Below are 25,429 nucleotides of genomic sequence, written 5' to 3' on the forward strand. Positions count from 1 at the left end.
GGGGGGGGGGGGGTTGTACCGTTAGTTTAGTATCGTCATGTTTTAGCTTATTTAGCCTTCCTGTACATTTAGTTTAGTTCCTGTACATTTAGTTTAGTTTAGTTTATTTTAGCTCATATTTTGACTGTCTTAGCCTAATTGTTTTTTAGTTCAGCTTTAACTTTATCATGATTTTATTTAGAGTATTTTAGCTACTATTTTGACTGTTTTAGCTCATTTTTAGATATGTTTAGTTTCATAATTTAATTTAGATGATCCTATATTTCATTTAGATTATACATGATTGATCTGTGTTTGATTATGATGTTTCTATGATGTTTGCTGTATTTGATTCTGTACCTCTGTATTTAATTATGTATGTACCTGTTTGTTGTTTATTTGATTCTGTTGTTGTTTCTGTATTGTAAAGCACTTTGGATTGCCTTGCTGCTGAAAAGTGTTATATAAATAAATTTCACTTCACTTCACTTCACTTCACTTAATTCATGACCACAGACCTAGTATAAGTGATTTTGATTTTTTAAACTGTCTGTTACAACCCTCTTAGTTGATAGAGTTATGTCATGGCACTGGGTGTAACACAAAACAAATAACTAATCCTTAGGCAGTTGATGTCAGTAAAAGAAAAGGGTGCAATTTATTACAATTTTAAGTAATAAAATATGGATATAAACAGTAATGGCAATGGAAAAAATGCAATTCAGACTATTATAATTTCTTATTATCTGTGTGTCCAAAAAACTCTTCAAAAAGTCTTCAGTTGTTCCAAAATGCTGCTGCCATAGTTCTGATGAGAGTTAGGAAAAGAGATTATATTTCTCCATTTGTAGTTTCTCTCCATTGACTCACTGTCAAATCCCTCAGAAATCAGACAAAAACCTAAAATAGGGCCTGGTGGATGATATATAACAAGTGAAAGTCTTTTTTCTGATTTTAATTTTGAATGAGAAAGACTGAGTGTCAAAGACTCAAAAGAATTGGAAGTAACAATTGGGTTAGAATTAATCAATAATCTTTACTGAAAATAGAAGCTACTCTTCCACCTCATCCTATTGTTCTAGGAACATGAAAAATTAGATAGGTAGCAGGAGTGGATTCACTTATACTAACATAATCATCCTGTTTTAGTCAGGTTTCTATTAGACAACATAAATCAATATAATAATCAGTTATTAAATCATTAACTAGGTTTAATGTCATGTATTGTACTTAGTTAAATTTGAAATCCCATATTTAACTGAGTAAAAAATGTGAATATAAACGTGACATAAAATCATGAGGAGAAAAAAGATCTGTATATTTCTCATTTGGTGTAACTAAAACAAGGCTTTCATAGTTTATTAAGAGGCTTTGTGAAAATTAGTAATAAGTTATTTAACTCTGTAGTATCTGGTAGGTTAGCTATTAATAAAGCTAAATCTGTAATCTGACATGATCATAAACAAAGCATCATTAACTCCCAAATTCACTTCCGAAAATGTCAGAGAATCAATAAATGGAGAGGACCTGCTCTAAATAAAATATACAACCTTATTATTATTATTATTTCTATTATTATTATTATTAATAAAATATATGTAATTTCTTTATTTGATAACTGTAATTCTAGTCTCATCATATATGCAGAGTATTCACTTCATGGCAGGGATATAACATTTTTTTGTTTTTGTATTGAGAAACAATGTCTCAGTAAAATTACCATGTACATTGAATAAGTGGCTGTATAAATGTTAGAGTGATGGTCCAACTGTTCTGAATAGGCTGTATGACCAGTTTAATTCATGGCTCTGATGGTAATATCTTCTTAAATGCACACATTTTGTTTTTACTGTAACCTAACTGCATCTTTTTAAAGTATAAAGTAGAAAATGTAGGCCTGTGAGTGTGTTCAAGTTTTCCAGGATTTTTTTCCATATTTAGTATCCTGAAAAATACAAGTTCATTAAAAGAATTAGATATGATCAAATGAAATTATTTTAACTGAAATTAGAATCCATAGATTAAAAAAATAAAATAAATAAACTAGAAGCACTCAGAGAGTGTAAACCTCTGCCAAGGCCAAAGTAACCTTAAAAAATAATACAATCTGGATTGTGATCTCGATCACCATCAAAATTGAATCACTTGCTTTTTGTGACAACCCCAACATTTCCTGAAATTTTTATTAAAATCTGTTCATTAGTTTTTAAGTTTTATTTTTGTTTCATTTGGCAACCTGTTTACAGTCTTACAGCAGCAGGTATAACTATGATGAAATATAAATGTTGCTTCAGTATAATATTTCTATCTGGGATGTCATTAAAGAATCAGTGAACAGATGGAGCTTCTTACTGATAGTTGAAGCTAAAACTGAGTTAAGTGTCTTTTACCATGGTGATCTAATCAGACTCAAAGAAATCTTCCTTTGCGTCTCTGAAAACTCAGGCTTTCAGCTCAATTGAGCCAGATAAGCTGTTATCTTCAATAAAGTAAAGTACTCCTTTCCATAATTTTAAAAGTCATATTTATGTCATCTTAAGTGTGTGAGCTACAAGCTACAAGAATGAACTGTAATCAAAATCCAGAGCAGGGCAGGTCATTTAAGAGTATTTCGACCAGCTTATTTGTGGTTTGTTACTTCTGCCAAGGATGTTATGTTTTTGGTAGTGATGATCCAGTCTGTCTGTTAGCAGAATTACCTAAAAACTAATGAACATATTTTAATTAAATTTGAAGTTTCTCACTGCAACTTTGAAAAACCCAGAGGCCAACTTGGACTTGATGTGAACATGATGTAATGGTGCAGGTACATAGGGCCTCTCAATTCCTTGTACTATCGTACTTGCACTGCAGGATGTATGCACATTGAATGGCAGCAGGTTAGAGAGGATGAATGATTGGGAACCACCTGTGTCCCTCAGTATCCATACTGGTTTCTCATCCTCAGGAAGTCCTGTTAGGGAAACAAAACCATAAAAAATGAATGGCTTAAAACATTAATCAGGTTCCCTCATGTTTGATAGAGGTAAAGAGGAACTCAGAGTCTTGACTAAACCAACTCCTTTAGCTGGTTTTGGTGGTTGAGATGCCTGTTTGTTTCAGGGCCAAACAGTCAGAAACTATGTGACTCACTAAAAACATTGTCTCCCTGATGTTGAAGTTGGGGTACTTTTGATTTGAGGTTGTGGCTTAACGTATTTCCATGATTTATCCTGAGAAGATTGTTCAGATTTGCTCACAAAAACATTTTTGTGAGTAAGGGCAAACTCTTCTACCAGAATGGCTGCTTCCTGTAGAGTAGTAACAGTTTGCTCATTCAGGTACACAACTGTACAATCTGGAAGACAATTTTTAAACTCTTCCAACAATACCAATTCACGTAGTGAATTGAAGTCAGTAGCTTTGGTTGCTTGGCACCATCTGTTAAATAAAATTTCTTTTCCTCTTGCATATTCAACAAATGTTTGTCCAGTGTCTTTCCTTAAAGCTCTAAAACGTTGTCTGTATGCCTCAGGCACCAACTCACATGCCCTGAGTATGGCGGCTTTAACTTTGTCATACACAAGACTGTCTTCAATTGTAAGCTCTGCACACACGTCCTGTGCTTTACCAACCAGTTTACATTGCAGCAGAAGAGACCAAACCTCCATAGGCCAGTGCAAGGCAACAGTAATCCATTCAAAGCATTAAAATATGCCTCCACTTCAGTCTCTCTGAATGGTGGAACTAGAGTAATATTTTTACTTATGTCAAATGTGGAAGTTGAAGGAGAAGAAGGTGTGACTGCCAAATTACTGACACTATCTCCATCTCCAGCAAAAGTTGGAGTGGGTGAGTCAGTAGTCTGTTTTTGAGACTGCAGCTCCAGCTGACGTATTCTAACGGCAGTTTCAGCTTCAATCTGTCGGCATTTAAGCTTAAACTCAAGTTTGTCTTTACGTTCTCTCTCCTTGGCTTCCAGTTCAAGACGAGCCAGACGCACCTTTAAATGAGCTGCACTACTTATGGATTAAGAATGGGATGTCACTCAAGATCCTATGCGTGTGAATGGAGGGGAGCGCATACTTTTGGCAATTTAATGTGTGTGTGTGTGTGTGTACATGAATGTTAGGTTCATTGGTAACTTTAAGGTGTTCCTATGTGGAAGTGGAAGTGTGAATGGTTGTTTGTCTTGTTTTTCTTTATGTGTCTCTGTGATGGTGTGCTGGAAGGAATGCCATCTAGGGATTCAGTTGTTCTCCTGGGTGACTTCAGTGCCCATTTGGGCAATGATAGTTATCTGGTAGCGGGTGATTGGGAGAAACAGCCTCCCTGATTTAAACCTGAGTGATATTTTGTTATTGGACTTCTGTGCTAGAAGTCCAATAACATGGGTCGTTCATAACAAACACCATGTTTAAGCATAGAGTGTTCCATAAGTGATACCAGGCCACTTTAGACCAAAGGTCAATGACCTGTGGCCCAATGTTTTGTACACTTGGGTAAAGAGAAAGTCAGAGCTGTTGACTAATCACCACCTGCTGGTGATTTGGATCTGGTGGCAGGGGAGGCTGATGGACAGACCTGGTAAACCCAAACAAGCAGTGAGGATGATCTGGGAAGGTCTTTCTGTGAGAACTTCAACTCACACCTCCGGGATACTTTTCACATGTACCAGGGCAGATCCGGGAGGTCTGTTGCTGTCTGGAAGCCAGCAGCCCGCTTCTGCCCAGCAGCCTGTTGTTGTCTGCTGTTACAGAATGGCTTTCCTTTTGCCTTTTAAATTATTGTCATACTGCAGACATGTTGGCATGTTATACCACAGTGGCTGCTGAATTATGACTGCCATACGGCAGTCATGCTGCAGCACAGATGACATAAAACCATGGACAGCAAAGATTGGGAGTGGAGTGGGGCACTAATCAATAAAAAATGCTTGATCACTACTTTAATCTGATACTTACAATTGGATCAGGACATTCCTAATATATGTGTATATACACAAAATTGTTTATGCAGGCAGGATTCATTACAGCTGAACTGAATAACAGTTGAAGGACAGGTGAGCAATGAGCTGGAGCCAAGAATCAATGACGGAAACAATGGTGGACAACTGTAAAAATAAATAAATAAAACCCAGTAACAATAGCATAGAACAAGTGGCAAGATATAGCAATACAGATAACACTCTTAATATTGTTCAATACACTGAGGAAGATAAAACAGGAAAAAAGTTAAAAACACCATAGAAAACCTATAACTATTATGTTGCAACATTTATTTATTTTTTAATTTTACAGAACTGTTTGGACTGTTTGAACAGAATAGAGTATTTTCTGTGGATCAAATATTGTTTTGGTTTATTTATTTTTTGTCAACATATCTCTAAGCAAAATGAGATTTTTAATATGCTCATTTGTTTGACTAGTGTTTTTAGTCGTCTTGTTTTTGACTTGATCTTGACAGTACTTTGTTAGTGTTTCATTTTGATATGTTTGTTGTCTTTTTGTGTTTCCATTTTTCTTTCTGGTTTTTATTTGATCTTTTTCTCATTTAATGTAAATTTTGTCTACATTAGTTGAGAAAGTGTTTTTTTATGAACCAGTAGAAACACACTGCTGTCACTGTCTTTTGATACCGACATTGTCTTAGTTGCAGTTACTTTTTTACTGAGACTAAAGAATCATATCTGTGAAAACATTTAGTTTATTGCACATGTGACAAACTACATTATTGCATTTATGAGAATATTACTTTTAAATTATTGTACACATTAGCGACCACCAGAGGGCTAAATTATCCTTCATAAATTTTCAATTTCAATTTAATTCATTTTTTTATATAGCGCTAAGTCATAAAAAAAGTCATTTCAGGGCACTGTACAAAAACATTCACATACATTATAAAAGCCGATCAGTAAAAATTATCTATTTAAGAAAGCCTACACATTGTGTTGAATCTTCACTTTGTCACAGTATCCCATTCTGAGCAGCACATTGGCAACAGTGGAAAGGAAAAACTACCTTTTAACAGGAAGAAACCTCCAGCAAAACCAGCAGAAGTTTTTAGCTGTGAACTGTCTGTGATATGTGCTTTCATCTTGCTATATCTATTATAAACTAGTTGATCTGTCAAATCTGGTCAGCGGCTGAATTGCTAAATTTATCTTTACATTACATTTTTACTGTCTATCTAATTTATGTAAATAAGATTTAATTTAAAGATTTTTCCGCCCTGGGATGCAAAAACCTTTGCCCATATACTCTTGTGAAAACTTGTACATGTGCAGTAGCTCCTCTTCAATACAAGAGATAGGACCGTTCTGGGGCAAGCCTCTCCTGTGCTTAGAGCTGAATGCAGCTTGATTTGCATATCACCACCCTCCTGCCTTGGGAGGGTGGGACTCCCACCATTAGGACTGATATCACAGCCTTCTGTCATAAAGTTCGCCTGATTGAAAAGTCGAGCCACGGTGTGCTCCATCCTATTATGTATTAAAGGTTCCATCCACAAGCTTCAAGTAAACAGCACAGTGCAACCCGTATGCCAAAAACTGAGCACGACTAATCCAGCTGAAGATTTTGAACAGGACTTGATCTCAGGCATAGCACAAATCTCTCCTCTCTCAACAGCACTCCTGCTTGCTGATTTTAAAGCTGAATGTGAAGATTGTTCTGAAATTACAAAAGGGCAACACATAGGGTTGGGCATCGTTTGAATCTGAACGATTCTGGTTCTGATTCCAATTCCTCATTTCAATTCCATTTCTTAATGATTCTCAGTTCCAGTTATTTTAAGAGGCAATATATTCCATAACCTTTCTGTGGCACTCTTCAGTTTGTTACACCAACATTTTTCCTTTGACTCTGTGGTTAATGGAGGCGCACATTGCAGAGTTTGGTCAACTGCCTGGCTAACATTAGAAATTTCAGGGGGTTTTGTCTATGAAACAAAATACATGGGTCAACGTTAGCTGCCTATTTGCATTTGAGTTTACGTCGAGTATACCTTATTGATGTTTTTATTGTTTTACTTACCTAATTCTAACTCAAACACACTAAAACTGAATAAACTAAGCACATTATACTACACCTTAACTCTAAGATCCAACCACACTAAAAAAACACAAATCTCTTTACTCACTCCCATGCTCACTTTTTTTGTTTTGTTTTGTCTTTTCCCGGAGACTCTCCATCTTCGCTGCTGCCTCTCACTCCAATGTGCTTCAAATATAACAATGATTTTTTAGAAAAACCCAACATAACTGTTATGTTATTCACTGTGAGTGACAAGTTAGTGTGCCTTTAAGGGTGGCAGCCACAATTTACGGCAGAAGTCGTTAATGGGAGGGTGGGGGAAGCAGAGCAGTAAAGTTTTGTTCAACAAAGGTGACACAGTGTGGTTATCTGAGTCATATACGGACACTATAGGTTGCACATTAACTTCCTGCACATTCTTCTTCATTGTTGTTCTGCGGCTTCTTGTGCTGGGTATTGAAAAAAGAATCGAAATTTTAAAATTTGAACGAGTCCAGTAGAATTGGAACATTAGTCTCGGTTCCGATCCATTCTTCAGACTCAATCAACCCTAGGAACAGATCATCCACTCAGGATGGCCTAAAGTGAAGGAACCCCTTTCAAAAGAAATCAACCCTTACTTTCTTGGGCATCATTAACTACAGAGACACTGCTGAAATTCAGAGGAAATCATCTTGTAGTTTCCCAATCTCTGCAAGAAAAGGTTTTGCACCTGGCATGGTTCTCAGTAAACAATGCCTCAACTTTACTGGTGGCTACATATGGGCAATTTGGTCTGCACCAGGGGTGGGCAGTCCTGGTCCTGGAGGGCCACTATCCTGCAGGTTTAACTTGTTTCTCTGCTCCAACACACCTGATTTGAATCAATGGCTAATTAGCAGGCTTCTGCAGAATGAAGAGGTAATTTAACCACTGAATCAGGTGTGTTGGAGCAGGAAAACAAGTAAAACAGGCAGGACAGTGGCCCTTGAGGACCAGGATTACCCACCCCTGGTCTACACAGTCCTGTCGTTACACACAATCTATCAGACATGTCCCAAAACAGCTAGTGTTTCACTTGCACTATTACAATTTGTCAAGTTTCCAGAGGGTCCATTTTAATACATTGCTGTCAACATTGTAAATCCATTTGAACATGGAACCTATGACTCTAGGTTTGCCATCACGCATGTTGATTATTTCAGTAAATGACCTTAAGTAGCATTTACTCCTAATGCTACAACAAACACTGTCATGACATCTTAACTTCTGTTTTTAAGGAAACCTCTGCTTCATAGTCTTCTGCTGTAGGGGAAAGGGTGCATTTTATTTTGAGATGCAGACTTTTAATTCGTTAATAATCCATAAATTATAATACCTTGGGGCACCACCCTCTCAAAGAGGGAAAAATTACATAAATCTATCAATTTTAGGTTTCAGTCTCAAAATTTAACTACCCTAAATCACTTCAGATTAAAATCATAATCATATCAAAACACATGCACAATTGAGGCAAGTTTCACACTATTTATGTGGCTTTTATTGAATATACAAATATAAGACAATTTCCGTCAGGTTATGAAAATATTGCACGTTTGAATATGGTAATCAAATACTGACTGAGAGGTTGAAATGGCATCAAGGTTTAACAGAAAGTTTAATTAAATCAAAGAAATTAAAATTTTGAGGCAGAAGGGGTTTAAAAAAATTACTTTGAGTAATGAAAATGATGAATATTATTATGGATTTGACCACCTGAGTGAGACTAACTCTATGGACCAGCTAGTAGCACCATCAGAAGCATACCAGCAAATGGTTCAGAGATTTTATCCTACCAAGAGAAGGATCCGTCTGGCCGCTGTCTCTCGGTACCAGCCAGGAACTTTTAGGCCACGGTGGGGTGAAAATTGACCGAAAGATGTCGTCTCCAGAGTACTTTGTGTTAGCAGGAACTAAGTCGAACCTTTGGCTGGTTTCGGTGGTCCAACAGTCGGCAGGCAGGTGAACAAGCCGTTCGAAGCTGGTTTGATGATTAGGCTGGGGTGAAGAGTCGATCTCACAAAGACGACGCACTGTAATTTAATAAAAACTCTGACTGTTACTTATTTAACTGACTTCCTAAATAATGTCAATGTCAATCCGCCGAAATAAACTGAAAACTTCTTAACCACAAAAATTTTGCTCAAAAGGGAAAATATGATAAAGTCAGCAACGCGGAAAAATAAAACAAACACAAATACAAAACACAACAACCAGCAAGGAAAAAAAAAGAAGTAAAGAAGAGAGAAGAGAGAGAGCCAAGACTTTTAAACAAAGCCGGGGGTTGGGCTTTGCACGCCAATAATATAATCATAGCTGCAATTCTCAAAAGAAGGCATGAGTTTCGGTGGTCATTTAGCCAATGAGCAGTAGCCCTCTTCGGAGGGGGAGTTTTGACACTTATGCACAAAAGAGAGAGGAGAAAACTAAATGTGATTAGATTTTTGCATTCCTTTTTTGCCTTAAAATTAAATTTAATTAGCAAAAGGGAAAGAAGGCTTGATCATTGATTAATTTAAGTTTTCTCACATAACGTTGATCCTTTAAAACTCAATGAATCATGGTTATTAGCACTGTAAAAACACATATGTTGATACACTTTGTAACCTAATGGGAGAGACTGAGTGGATTTTACCATATCACAGTAAAATAATGTTAATAATGTTCTCACATGACATCTGATATGCAAATGAATAAAAGCAAACAGAAAATATATAGACAAATAAGAACATTAAAGATGGAAAGTGTGACTCTTCTAATTTTAAAATAAGAATCTGTGGTTGTTCTTGTAACTGGAAAAAAGAAAAGTTAGAACATTATCACACTTTAACATGAAGATTGCAGTCCAGAAACTTATTTTGAACAGATCAGGAAATGCACATTTGATCATACAGTTTAGACAATAATGAGTAGGGACCTAGAATTCAAAAAGGGCACTGTGGTACTTTCTTTCCAGGTCTGAAGAAATGTTATCATCCCTTTGATGTCCGCAGACCCAAGGTGTTATCTTTTTTTTTTTTTTTTGAGTTTACCCAGGTCTTTGGTTGTTCTCTTCTCAGAGTGTAAATTTCTTCCAAAGTAGTATAATTGACACCCTGATTTCGTCTTTGGGGCCAAGAACTCTGAAAAGAGGGCGTAACTCTTGTTTAGAGTCAACAAAAGTGATTCGTTTATGGCTATTGTATGGGTCATTGGAAGGGGAACCTCCTAGTATCTTCGCTCCTTTTGGTCTGATAGGATAAACGCAGGCCTCTGGGTTTCTTTTCAAAACACTGGTGGTTTAGTTTAGGTGAAACAGTCCATTTTTGCATTAGGTTGTTAATGCAAAAATAATCCAAACTCTGATGTAGGACCCTACACTGCTCATGAATGATTGTGGAATTAAGCACATCAGATCAAGTGTGTACTATTCTCAGGCAAACGGATGTGTGGAACATTTTAATAGAGTTCTAAAAGACATAATTTAGGTAACACATCTAACAACCATAGAAGCCTGTTGGTACTGAAATGTTTCACAGCTACTAGTCTTTACCTCATGCCACAATGGGGGAATCCCCTTTCCAGCTTCTCAGAGGAAAGCCAAGGAGCACAAAACTGGAAATCCTGCATGTACCTAAGGACAATAGACAGTACTACAATGTTAGAAAAAAAAAAGTAGTTCTGCAACAAGCTAAAATGTGCATGATGCACAAAGAAAAAGAGAGGAGCCAAACTCACTAAAGCCACTGTTGAAGCTATGGTCAGAGTGAAAATGTCGGGAAAAGGAGAGAGCTAGTACAACAATTCTTTGTTCATTCCTCCTCAGTCATGGGAAAAGATAGAATGTGTTACAGGCTTCAACAGGGAGAAGCCAAAGGTAACAAAAAGATGATCAGGTTAAATGGTCTCCCTCCTCGGCTTCCCTCTGGATAGGAGTTCCGGGAACCTGACAATTAGATTAATAATGTCCGTGAGTGATGAAACGGACTTTCATCTCCTTTCTCAAACTTCAACTGAGGAGACAGAGGATGGAGGGCGTTACTCACTCCAGAGTCCGGACGAAACAGTGTCTTCACTTTAGTCTGACATTTAGCTAAGAAGAGAAGACAGATGGTTTGAGAGGGAGGTAAAGGAAGCCATCTATGTCAAAAGGGAGAAACCAACATTAAACAGAAGAGGAGGTCCCAGATTCCAGCTTTCAAAAACATATAATGGAGCTTTAGGCCTGATACCCAGTCAGTTTCACTCTAATCAACACCTGCACTCATGTGACAAGAGTGGTCCATCAGTGAGTCAGACAAACAAGGACCCTAACGAGCCTCTATTGTTAGGAGAATGAGAACAGTTTGCAAGCAATCCAGTTTACATCACACCTCAGCTTTAAAAGCTCAACTCTACACTCTCTATTTCCGAATTGAGAAAGCTCCTCAGATGAGAAGCGAAACGTCTTCATCTACAGAATAGAAGTCCAGTTGTTTTTGTTTTTAACCTTTTTTGACTTTACCATGGCCTGGATGACTGAGAATCTACACCAGCATATTGCAATTTAATACAATTTAAACCATGATCGCTCACAGGGGCCAGTTGTTTTCTTTGAAAAGGAGTACAACAAATCCTGCTTTTAGGTGTCTTTCTGCTCCACTTTCATTATCAGAACATAAACACACCGCAATACTCACATTTCCATTCCAACCTGCATCTCTACATACTAGCACAAACATTAAAATAAATTAAGGACCTAGTATTCCTTCCAGGAATATATACCACTAGCTGTCCTTTCTGCCAGCATTTTAGACTTTAGTTTTAGTTGAGTTATAGCCATTTTGGTTTAACCTTGAAAATAAAGTTATGCACAATCTTATTTCATCCTGCGATATTTTGCATGATCTGTTAGCATGTGATCTGTTAGCACTTGTCATCACCTGCCACAAAGAAAGAACTGTCACATGGATCACTAGTATTTAAATGGTTTTCACAAAGGGAGTGACATATCATATAGATGCAATAGATGCATCACTTTCCATTTTCTCAGTTCTAAAAACTTTGCAGTACAGCTGATTTGCATAAAAACAAATATGATCTCATCATTCTATTTTAGTTTTTTTTCGTTGTTGTTTTTGTTTACACAAAACATTCAGAGGAAATCAATGAGTTAATAAGGCTATTTTTGCTGGTTACGATGCAATAAGTAATTACTGTCAAGACCTTATCAAAAATAAGCTTTTCACTTTATTGTTACTTTATTTCGGCACCTGTCGCCACCATCAGAAACTGGCCCCAAATCTTTCAGCAATTCAAGCCTGGGGACTTTAAAAAGGAGTCCTTTTCACTCCACCGTGCACGGTATTTCAGCTTAAACCCTGGTGGCAAAAGATGTCGAATTTGTCTTAAATCAACGATGCATTATTATTTGCTAAAGGTAAAAAAAACTAAATAACAGAGTCGAATAGAATAGTCTCAATTTAAAATATTCATTTAATTTAACTATTTAACTCCTTTTGGCTTTGGATCTAATGGTTAGGTTTAAAGCCTCAAAGTTTAAAGATTGGCGTCAAAACATATTGCAGTTTCCTGTAGGCGTGAGTTACTTGGAGTCAAATCTCAACCATATGAATTAGTTGATGTTCTGCCAATTTATTATTTTGCAGCTGTAAAAGAATGTTATTTTTATTTATTTTTTTATTTATTTTCCAATGTCAGTCATATTAACTTCAGTCAGGTTTATCAGCAAAGTAATATGGGGCTTTTCCTTTAATGCATTCAACAATTCCCATGCTTCATAACATCAAGCACATTTACATTAGCAGAAAGTGAGTCACATTCAGTTTGTTTTGTTTGAGCACGGGGCGCAGACCATCATGCTGAAAGTCCTCCGCGCCCTCTCCCTGTTGTTGAGCCTCCTCGGGGAGGGCCCTGAGTTTTGTTTTTAAAACAGTTTGAGGAGCGGTGGCCTGTTTTACCGCAGGTCCAGCATGTTAAATCTTTGTTGAAAGGTTTATTTGTTCTGAATGAGCTGGATCCTCCTCGGGAGGGTCCATTTTTTTGCTTTTTGCAACCACAATTTGCACATTTGATTTCAGCTGGGGTTGGATGTTTTTTCTCCAAAAGTTTAAGATCGCTTTTTAATACTTTACTGGTCTTGTTTCCCTTTTTTCTAACTAAATAAAGCCAAGAAAAACACAGACTGATAAACAAAAGGAACCTTAGTCTAATTTGTTGACCTAATTATTTATTTGTCTAAGCTAATTTTATTGCTACTTTTCTGTGTATACACTGATAATTTTTTTATAAAAAGGTTAGTTTTATTTATTTAGCTCAGTGACGCAACTTCAAGGTCTGATTTAAGAGTTTTTAGAATTTCATAAAATCCCACAAGCACGCACACTCTCACAGCACAACGCACAATGCTGCAATCACTCACAGTCACAGCCAAAAGCAGCCAAAGCGTAGCCAGTCATACAAAGTTATAGTCATTCATCTCACACACTCGCAGCCAAACGCAGCCAGTCATACAAAGTTACAGTCACACTCGCAGCCAAACCCAGCCAGTCATACAATGAATGTTCAGGATGTTTCTTGAGAATTACCAATCTCAGAGGCTTATCAACCTTTATACTCTGTTTTTGGGCAGTCCCCTTATTTTATGAGGATTGCTAACCTCAATGGCTTTTCAACCTATTTAAATTCTGTTTCCGGGCAGTCCCCTTATTTTATGAGGATTGCTGACCTCAAAGGCTTTTCAACCTATTTAAATTCTGTTTCCGGACAGTCCCCTTATTTTATGAGGATTGCTGACCTCAAGGGCTTTTCAACCTGGGTTCCCTTTTTACTTCTAGAAGAAAAAGTCTTTACTCAACCCCACCGGTGATAATTCACTCTGTCCGGAACTCGTCAATCCGCCGCTGGCAGGTGGGGTTCAGACCTACGATCACTGGCCTGGTGAGCAACGACGACTCCCAGGGCTTTCCTCTCAGGTTCACTTCCAGGAACACTGGCCGAGCGCACGGACTTCGGTGCGTCTGTCCCCGCCGTCAGCAGACGAGTATGTTGATCCTGGGTTTCAGCACCAAAATGTTGGGGGTTTTCTAAGTTACCCAACCTAAACAAAGAACCACAAAGAGAGAGAGTAAATTGTTTTTAGGATACTTTTGCAAAAGGAGAAGTCACTCGAGCAACAATCTTTTGGGTCAGGACCGGTTCTGCCACACAGATTAATTACACAAATAGAACTTACAGCATGTTGTGAAACATTCTGTCTATCAATCCTGATACAAAGATTATCAGAGCTACAGTGACATTACTTAGGTGATTTGCTGGCCAACTAAGATGATTTGCTGACGCCTGTAAGCAGGCTAAAATGTAAACATGATACAAATGAACTCAATTAATATCTCTGACATCCGGTGTGACACGTATGCATGTTTTGCACATAAACACAAAGGCTGGTAATATTGAAAAACCCTAACAGTCAACCAGTTAAGGAGGGCCATCCAGTGAGTACTTTCCTTCAAATTCCTCCAGTGAGATATTTTAGTAACAGACAGACACACAAAGACACACATACAAAATTTAAACAAAGCATATGTGTTGGGGCTTTGTGTCAGCTACTACTACAAAAGGTGAAAGTGAATATTATCATTCACTTTTACGTTTTGGTGGCAAAACCTATTTACAACTTATTTACAATATCATAAAACAATAAATAATGTAAATAAAACTAATGTTTTTACATGGTCACAAGTTGTATTTTATTTTATTTTAATTTATTTTCATATTTTGTGTCAAAATTGTGTTCTCCAAATTCAAACCAGTAACCACATTTTACTCTCTTCCCATGGTTTTATTGTCTATGTTAAACAAAGATGATCAATCTCAGAAGGAATATTCCTTTGTGTCTTGTCTTACAGGAGTTCCATGCCTAGTTCTCTCTGCAGCTGAGAGGGACTGTCTGCGTGCTGGAGACACCTGCTCAAGCGATGACACCTGCAGCCCTCGACTACGCACCCTCAGGCAGTGTGTGGCAGGAGATGGCAGCATGAAGCTGGGGCCTGGGGCACGGAACCAGTGTGAGAACGCTATGACGGCGCTTTTGTCCACCCCACTGCATGGCTGCCAGTGTAAACGAGGAATGAAGAGGGAGAAGAACTGCCTTAGTATTTACTGGAGTCTTCATCAGTCTGTGTTGCATGGTGAGGATCATGTTAGCATACTAAAAATGGTTGGTTGTGGGGTGGGCAAAAGCATGAGTAGTATAATATTGGGGTTATTGTTGAAATAATATCCACTCGGTGGATTCCAAAAGGAAATGAAGAAGGTGATTATTTTGTGAAACGTAAGTAAAACTGTAGCTTAGATATGAACTATTCCACCCACACACATTATATTTGATCAGTTTCGTACTTCTTTCCAATGCCTTTTTCTGAGATTGTCACTGAACCCCATTATTTGTCATCCACTGGTATTCAAACGTAGGAATTTACCTAGCACTTTTACTTTCATCATGAGAGAAAATATGTTCAACAGTACAGTGAGGCTGACAGCAGTGTATTTCTTAAAATTCAGATTTAAATGTGACACAACCTGAAGATGCACAGATAAAACTGAATCATTTGCAGATGACATTGATTGAAGTGACTGTATTTCTGATTTCATCAAGTTTTTGCATTGATGTCATCTGATGCAGAGAGATTGAGTGTTATCCCAACAACAAACCTTGGGTTACCACCAGCCTGAAAGCACTTCTAAACTTGAAGAAAAAAGCTTTCAGGATGGCAAAGCTAATGTAAAAGAAATACTAAGAGAGCTGAGAGTGAACATTATAGAGGAGAAGCAGAGCTAGAGAAACAAACTGCAGCGGCAGCTGCAGCAGGATGGGGTGAAGCAGGTCTGGTCCAGAATGAAAAATATCACAGGTTTTGAGAGAAATCCCTTATTGTTGGAGACTATGACCTTGCTGTTGAATTTAATCAGTTTTTAACAGATTTGATTGTCCCACCAACACCACCTATCTGCAATATGCAATATTTTTGTATTAATGTCATTTTGGGTTGTTGTTGTTATTGTTGTCTGTCTGCAACCTAACTGCTGCTGCAGTGACCTTGTAAATTCCTGCAAAGGATCAATAAAGTATCCATCATTATCATCAAAACAACTCCCTGAGCTTTAAATCCATGATTCTTTTGGAAAAGGTGTGATGTGCAATTTATATATTTCTTTTAGTTTCTCACACAAAGCAACCAGTTTTATAATAAACCATTTGTTGTGGAATCAGATGAAATATGCATCATGCAAACATTTCAACAACAGAACAGAATATGTTCCAGCTTATTTAAAATCCCTACAGAAAAAAAAAATCAGATTAGTTAGTCAAAGTCACTTTCATTAGGATTTTTTCTCTCTGGTTAGTCCAAGTAGTTTCTTTTTAATTTTTCTCTTGTGCGTCTAACTCACAGTGTGGGTGTAAGGTGACAAGAAGAAATTCTAACAGTCAGAAACATACACCCAGCAAAAAATTTGGCTAAATTAAAATAAACAAAATGTACTCATTTCACGCTATGATATTAAACATAAAAATGTTATTTTGATCTATATCAAATGGTGCAGTTTAAAAGTGTTTACACCAAATAATTTTCCAGGTATATTGATATGCAATTCTGAAAGGCAGGTGTAGCCAGGACAAAGCACTTTTATCTGCACACTTTACTCAACAAATCTGACCATACATACCAATACATAAAACGTGTCCCTCTTCTCAACCCTAAAGAGCAAGAAGAGAGATTCATCCATAGATGTCACCATTGTTAACCTGTTTTAGTTAATTCAGCTGTTTCCATAGGTAAATAAATGCATGTGGTAGGTGGCAGCAGTTCACAAATTTATGATTTAGGGACACAGCAATATGAGAAAGAAAAAAAAATAATGTGCAAACGTTTTGGTGTTCAAAACGTTGCAATGAGTACCTTTAAATTTAAAAAGAAAATAAATAAATTGGAATGATTGAAAACCCAAATACTCACAAGAGTCAAGAACATGTGTACAAAGAAGCATAAACCAACTGTCAGGGTTATTCCCAAAACATTATTAAGACACACTATGAAGAGAACAGAGACACAGACACTGATAAATCAGATTTACTTGCAAGGAGAGCAGCAGAGTCTTACAGCCTCCTGTCAGAAGGCGTGGAGATGGCGGCGAACCTAGAACGCAGACTCATGACGTAAAATAATGAAAACTAATTTGACTTAAAAATAGCAAACAAAAGGCTGGCGTAGCAGCAAAACAAACACTAACAAAATCCAAAAACAAGAAGCGAAGGCATGACTAGGAAGAACGAGCAGGCAAAGCGGAATGATCCAGTGAGAGGTGAAGGAGAATGACCGGTTCTTAAAGACAGAGGATAATGAGGAAAATGGACACAGGTGAGTGAGAATGATTACAAACAGGTGGAGATGGGCGTGGCAGATATAATAGGAAAAGTACTGGGGAGGTGGAAAGTGACAGGGCATGAACACAGAAACTAACAGATAACCAGAAACAAAACAAGAGTTTACAAAACACCAAAACCATGACAGCCTCCAACTTACTCTAAAACTAGACTTGCTGCTTCCTCTCTTTTTATTAAGGACTGTTCCCTAGATTACATGGGGCGTGCAGTTCTAAGGGGAGGGGGAAACAAACAGCTGGACGCTTTAGATAATATCATATGGACCCTCAAACAATAACTTCTTCGTCCGTTTGCAGGGCGCGTCTCTGCTCTTGTTATCTTGCTCCTGTTTCGGCACGTTAAACTGGAACTTCCTGCTTGCATAAGCACATAGTTATCATTGTGAAATGCACAAGGTACAAGATGCTTCTGGTAACCAGGAAACATCTGAAAAGGATGAGCAGAAATAAGCCGTTTAGAAGAAGTTATATTTAGGCATCATTATATGTGATAACTTTATACAATAATTCTAACAATAATTCTAACATTTACCTCCTGTTTATCATGTATAATGGTAAATATATTTTGCAGTCGCTCTTACATCAAAATAGTATCATAAACGTATAGTAGATAATTCTATTCGGACGTGTGTAAGGCTATTTCATAAAGATTTTCAGCCCTGAGGTCATCTTTCTGTTACCATCATACATTTACACCTCAGAGGTCATGTTTGTTTCCTTTCTCAGCGGGATCTGCGAATAGCACGCGCAGTTCTGGTTCGTCATCATCATCTTCTTCATTCACAGGGTCATTTTCCAACAGTGGGTACATTTCTGGAGCCACTGGAATTAATGCAGTGGTCATTAACCTGTTGAAAAGAGCTCGGAGACAGGGGATACAGCAACAACCGCACAGAGTTAGAATAGCTGCAAAAACAGCTATAGACACTAGGGCGGAGGAAACCAAGGTGCGATATTTTCCAAACATGTCCATCCACCCATCCCACGTGGAGGTGTCTACACCCGAATGCTCTTTCATTTTACCATTTAATGTTCTCAAGCCTTCTAAGGCTTGAGTCAAACTTCCATCGGAAGCTGTGTTGTTAGGGATAAATGTGCAACACATTTCACCAAACATTGCACACACTCCTCCTTTTTCAGCTAACAGCATGTCTAGGGCCATTCTATTTTGGAAGGCCATAAGGGTAGTAGCAGCCAACTGACCATGAACAGCCTCAAAACCAGTAGCGGTCCAATTTCCTAATTTTTGCACATTGTAGTGGATATAATTGATTCTGTCTACGTTCTTGTTTACCAGACATCTTGTGTCAGACATCCAACCCTGTACAGCTCGTTTCTGGAGCCGCCATTGCCCGGGCAATAGGTCAGCCACGATTTGTAGGAGGTTTGCAGCTGACATTGGGGCCACACTCACGGGTAACAACAGCGAGGTCAAAGCACACATATCAGAATGGTTTCGTGGAAGCCGGTCATACAACTGGTCAGTTCCACACCACCACCAAACGTCAGCCCTGCTGACAGGAGTGAAGTTACCCGGTACCGTGATGACATCTATACAGAGTGACATGTTTAGCCTTCCCAGCCGGGACCCCGTACCTGTCATGTTAATGCAGGTAAAGTTGGCTAATGCTACATCTTTGGAAAAGAGGGGCTTCTTCTTTTCCGGGCCAGTCAGGGGATAGACGCTGTTGCATGTCTTTTAATGTGTTGTGGTTTAGTTCCACTGGGTCATTCAGTTCTTCAGTGGATGTTGTCATTACAAGTATTCCTTCTGCAGCTTGTTTAGCGGTTTTGTCCACAAGGGCATTTCCTTTTGAAACATCATCTTTTCTTCCTATGTGAGTCATGGGCCTGTGGTTGTGCTTGGGCGTTCATGGGATTCCAATCTCCTTTCACAAAGTGCCATGAAGTGCCCAAAGCTTGCATGAAAACCTGTTGAATTTCCAGTCCATTCAGGTGGTAAGACAATATCAGGCCTCTCATCCCTGTGATGAATTCTTCCAGATCTTCCTTCGGTCCAGGAATTCCTTCTAGGGTCTTTTTCACATCTGTAAGCGTCCACGTTCTGTAGACCAAGATAGATGGCCTGTCGGCTGCCTCCTGCACATAAGAATTGGCCACTTGGATCATGGGGTAGGTTTCAACTTCATCTTGTGTTAGTGGAGGGGGAGCTGTTGGTGTGGGACTGAGTATATTTCCCATGGTGTGGGACCAATCTCCTACTGGGCCCTGAGATCGCATTTGTTTTTGTTCTGGTGCAGAAAAGTCCATGAATCACATTCACAGATGTTCACAGGGAAGAGGGCAATGAGCTTCTGTTGACATAAATTCCAGGGAGAATTGATAAGACTTTGGCCTTCAAGGCCACATCGGGAAGCTAAATGTAGATAATAACAGAATTGTTTTGGAACAGGCTGACTTTGTTTTGAGTCTGCCTTGAAGTCTTTGCTGGTACATTCTCGAATCCAATAAGCTGAATTTCAGGTCAAATTGGTTGTTACGAAACGAGCAGCTTCTCCAAGATTTTAACCTTTTCCATATTCTGAGTCCAGAAATTGCATTTAGTCCAGAGGCCATTGTCTTTGATGATGGAATATCAGCCAGTTCGGAGTAGTTTGCAATTTCGCTCCTGTTTACAGTCTGAGTGCTGGTCGATCCATGAACCCATCCACGAATTTGACGATAATCCAGGTAACTGCCTGGTCCAAAGAGCAGAAATCCTGTTATCAAAACCCCAAATATAAAAGGAACCTCCACGTCGGTAGGTACACAGTCTTCCACTCCTGCCAGGAATCCACTGTATACCCAGCGAGACATATCCCGAGACTGAACTCTCCTTCACCCAGTTGAGGAAATTGTATCAATTGCGTTGAGAAACCAGCTGATCAGATCCATATTCCTTAAATTTTGGGAAAATATGTAAAAAAAGGCTTCGAAAAAGGAAAGGGGGGGGGGCACGAGGAGACAGAGAGAAAAGAAACACGTCCGCCTTCCACCAGGAGCAGAAAAAAAAAAAAAAAAAGGAGTGGTAAGGAGTGTACTGGATGAGCTGCTCCACAGGACTGCCTTAAGTACCCAGGTGAGTGTGATGAGAAACTGCAACAGCTGTGAGTGGTTAATGAGGTGAGTGACAGGTGGCCAGGTGGCGGATTACCACAATCATAACATTATTAGTATTTAAACCATTAACATTTCAGTTTTGTTTGCAATTATTTAGGCCTCTACATATCTTCTATGTCATCATTCAATTATGAATGAACGGCCTAATATTATTTGAAAGAGTGTATCAGCTTTAATGCCAAAGCTTTGACCTAAGATTGTCTTTTGTTGAGAAATTATGGAGTTATGGCATTTTTGGTCAAACCTTGAAAATAACATTATGCACTGAAATGAAATTTTGTGTAATCTGTTTGTAAGCTTGAAATATGTATTTGGGGTATGATGGGGAAACATCTGATTTTGCAAGTTAAATCAGGCTACATATGAAGTGCTTTTAGCTTTGTTGTGTGAATTTTGATTTAGTGTTAACACTACTGATTTTCTGTTTATAGCTTCTTACATAAGTTTTTGTCATCTAACCAGTTTTAATTTTTCTTTTAGCTATAAATATGTTAATTTTAGTTTTTAGCTACTGTTTTGAAACTCTTTTAGCCACTGTTGTACTAATTCGAGCTTTTAGCTACTATTGTGCTAATATATTACATTTTAGCTACTATTTTGCTTATTTTAACTATTAGCTGTTGTTTTGCTAGCTTTAACTTTTAGCTATGGTTTTGTTAATTTTGCTACAGTTTTACTAGTTTGAGCTTTTAGCTACTATTTTCATAATTTAAGTTTCTGTTTGCTTGTTTTAACTTTGAGAATTCAGTTTCAGCTTTAACAAATTTTAGCAAAGTTATTCAGCACTCAGCAATATTTGGAGAAAAATATATTTTTTCTTGTTTTGTTTCTGCAAGTTTGTGTGTGATATTTATGAAGTATGTTTTTTTCTTCTGTGTTGGCAGGACTCAGCTTGGTTGAAAGCTACCCCTACAAACCAGAAGAAAGGGGCTTTGATTATGTCCGTCTGGCCTCCATCGCTGCAAGTGAGTAAGCAAGCAAGGTTTTACCTTACAGCCTTATGTTAGCACCCTTTACATCACAAGGAAAAGTAAATGTGACTGTGGAAATCACCTGCTCCACACAACACACTAAAAAGGTCCCAACTAAGCAACCTGTCAAAGTAAATTTAGTTTAGGGCTCCATCATATTGTCAGAGAATGAGGTAGTTCTGCTCTTGGGTTTGTGAAATGTTTGAGTTACAGCCTTCACTTTGCTTTTGTCTTGCCTCTGAACCTGTGGGCTAGCCTTGGGGGTGGTATGCAGCTGTTTGCCCCTGAGGCACATATTAATTACCTATTTGTTTTAATGCAGCAAGAGGCAGAGCAACTTAGGAAAATAAAGAAAAGAAAGACACTGAAGAGCTTTAAAAAACGGATAAAAAAAGAAGTTGTGGTATGACGTTAGAAAAAGGCATAAACAGAGATTGTGAGGAGAAGAGGCAGCTGGTTTGTTTGGTAAAAACAAGTTTTTTTTTTTCTTTTTATAAGATTTTGGTCATGTTCACACCTTGCATTTCATATCCATTTTGGGTGATCTAATTGAAAATGGTGAGTTGTAACTGATAGTGTTTACAACTGGCCATTTAAATATGTACCCCAAAATGTTTTGGTATCTGATTTTAGTTACTGGCACTGTATGCATAAATATATAACCATGTCACAAACAGCTGCCAGACCAGCAACAAACAGAACATAGACAGGTCTGCTGTTGTTTCTATAAAAGTTACATTACATTCAGACATCTAGACTAATTATTTTGACATTATAAACACGGTGCTCAGACTGTTTTATGACTGACACAACACATTATAGCTTCCAGTGAACACAGCAGGTCCATTCAGCAATAAAAAAAATCAGAATAAACAAACTGGAGACACTCACCACACTGTGTCCTGTTAATCCACTCTGACTAAAAGTCTGGACAAATCATTCGCCAAATCATCACAGACTTTCACCCGCCTTCTTTTAAGAACCGTGGCTCTGATTGGACTATCAGCATACAAAGCACAACCCCCAGCTTTGTTTAAAAAGTTTATTGCGGCTCTTCTTCCCTCTCGTTTTTTCTTGTTTTGGCTCTCCTGTTTCCTCTCGTTTATTTTGTTTTTGGTTTTTTGAGTTGCTGACTTCATCACATTTTCCCTTTTGAGCAAAATTTTCGTTGTTAAAAAGTTTTTCTCCAGTTTCTTTCGGTGGTAAACATTGTTGTTAATTTAGAGAAGTTAGTGAAATAAGTAAACAGTCAGAGCTTTGATTTAACTCCACTGTGTCAGCTTCATGGAATTCAAACTCCTTCACCCCAGCCTCACCATCGAACCAGCTTCGAACATCCATCAGAGAGGTCGTTCACCTGCCTATCGAGGACCGAGCAGTTGACTGTGCAGGACCAGTCTGGAACCAGTCCGAAGGTTCTGCTCAGCTCCCGCTGACTGAAAAGTGTCCTAGAGATGACGTCTCATGGGTCTTTTCATCTGCTGAACTATCTGGTACAGAAAAGTAGCAGCTAAGCAAGCCACTTCTTGGTAGGAAAAATCTCTGAACCTTTTGCTGGTTGACTTTTGGGTAGAGCTACAAATTTCGGTCTTTGAGTCATGAATATATCACTTAGGTGGTCAAATCCATAGTAATAATCGTCATTTTCATCACGTAAAGTTAATTTTTCAAACCTCCTTTTCTTCAATATTTTAAGTTCTTTACGTTAATTAGACTCTTCTGTCTCACTTTTATGCTGATTCAACCCCTCAGTCAATAATTTAGTACCAAATTCAAACCTTCAATATTTCCTTAACCTGCCAGAAATTGTTATATTTGTTTGTTCAATAAATGTCACATAAACAGTGCAAAACGTAATTCAGTTGTGTGTGTGTTTTGATATGATTATGATTTTAATCTGAAGTGAACTCGTGATTTAGGGTAGTTAAGTTTTGAGACTAACAACCAAAATTCTATATTTAAGTAATATTTTTCTCTCTATGGAGGGTGGTACCTCGAGCTATTATAATTTATGAATTATTAACAATTCAAACGTCTCCATCTCATAATAAAATATACCCTTTCTCCTACATACAGTCCCCAGCGGCTGCAGTGCTCTAACAGTCTCCAGCGGCTGCAGCGCTGTCCCAGTCCCCAGCAGCCAGCGCTCTCACAGTCCCTAGCAGCCAGTGCTTTCACAGTCCCCAGAGGCCAGCATTCTCACAATCCCTGGCGGCCAGTGCTTTCATAGTCCCCAGCGGCTGCAGCGCTCTCACAGTCTCTAGCGGCCACAGCACTGTCACAGTCCGCAGTGGCCAGCACTCTCAAAGTCCCTAGCGGCTGCAGTGCTGACAGCCTCCATTATCTGTAGCGCTCTAACAATCCCCAGAGACCAATGCTTTCACAGTCCCCAGTGGCTGCAGCACTCTAACAGTCTCCATCAGATGCAACGTTCTCACAGTCCCCAGCAGCTAACTATTTTATGTTTATAGCAAATGGCATGCCTTTCATGTCTTCACACAGATCACAAATCTAAAGTTTTTACCAAAATCACTATGTCTTTCATATTTGAAGACCACATAAAATAAAATAAAAATTCTGTGTGGAAAAAAAAAAACTCCAGAAATATTTAACATATCTGGGTTCATATTTTATTAATATTCTATTTTGTTTTTCAGCAACACAATAAACATAAGAAGCATATATGGCATTTCATTCCTCATTTGCAGACTTTGTAGGAACAACTTTGCAAATGCCCAATAGTAAACTAACAAAGGAACTTAGCTGATAGGCTGTTTATATGAATGAAACACATCTGAAAATGCTGTTTATATGAGAAAGCTAATTCACGTTGATTATTTCAAGGTGTTCTTCAAAGTTTGATACAGAAAAAATAAGAAAATGCACTTTCAACAGTAACTATCTGGATTTATTGGACCTGTAGTATTATGTTTCAGTAGTTCAAGTAGTAAAAGTGTAACTATTTAAACAAAGAACTCTATTGACTGGAAATTACTATGATGTTGTTAATTAATAAAGTGAACTGAAAATCCAAAGAACAAATTATACACAGATTGAAATGAATCAGTGCATATTTCAAAACTGGTTTTGATCACCACAAAACAAATACCTTGTCTGCTCTAATGTGAAGGGTGATACTGAGATCTCGACTGCAGTATATGAACCAGACCTGGCTCAAAAGCTGTGTTTTTTATGTGCAAGATGTCACGTAGGTGAGAGATCTTGTTAATGTTCATGACCGAAAATGTCTTCTCGCACAAGTATGTGGAGCCAAACAAGCTCAGCATTTTCTTAGCAAATGTTTGGATCTCTCGGAACCTGCCTTTGTCTAGCTGGCGGTAAAAGTTGGTAAGAGGGAGGTGTTAGTGTCAGCTACGACACGCGGCGTTACACTGCAGCTCAATGAGTTCTAGCTGCAGGTGGTCTGGAGCGTCATCGAGGTCCAAGGAGAATAGAATGAAAATAAGTGTGATCTCCTTTTCAATAGCTGCGAAATCCCAAAAGCGCTGCTGAAACTTCTCAGCCAGAGATGAGATGTCTGCTGCATACCTCACTATTTGCGCACTGATGTTGTTCTGTGGAAAACTGGTCATTATTTCCTGCAGCGATGAGAAGTGTGTGGTATTGGGCTCCGTTTGAGACAGGTGACTTTGGAAAAGTAGCAGCTTGGCCCGAAACGCTCTGATGTGTGAAAACAGTTGACTTACCACAGCATTTTGCCCCTGAATGTTTGTGTTCAGCGCGTTCAGATGTCGGGTTATGTCAACTAAAAATCCGAAATCAGACAGCCAAACAGGATCGGAAAGTTCTGGCATCATCCCTTTTTCGCCAAAAATTGTCCTATTTCCTTCCTAAGAGAGTAGAAGCGCTGCAGTGCAGACCCCCGACTGAGCCACCTTATGT

General features: G+C 38.3%; 1 protein-coding gene across 1 annotated transcript in view; it reads left to right on the forward strand.

The window, feature by feature from the left end:
* The window catches only part of gfra4a (GDNF family receptor alpha 4a), a 308,855-nt gene that overhangs the window by 215,818 nt on the left and 67,608 nt on the right, over positions 1-25,429 (forward strand). The window contains exons 2-3 of the mRNA XM_037977862.1: positions 14,900-15,181; positions 21,440-21,520. Coding sequence (XP_037833790.1) covers positions 14,900-15,181; positions 21,440-21,520 — 363 coding nt within the window. The remainder of the gene's footprint in view (positions 1-14,899; positions 15,182-21,439; positions 21,521-25,429) is intronic.

This window comes from Kryptolebias marmoratus, linkage group LG10 (assembly GCF_001649575.2).
Source record: "Kryptolebias marmoratus isolate JLee-2015 linkage group LG10, ASM164957v2, whole genome shotgun sequence".
NCBI classification, from domain to species: Eukaryota; Metazoa; Chordata; class Actinopteri; order Cyprinodontiformes; family Rivulidae; genus Kryptolebias; species Kryptolebias marmoratus.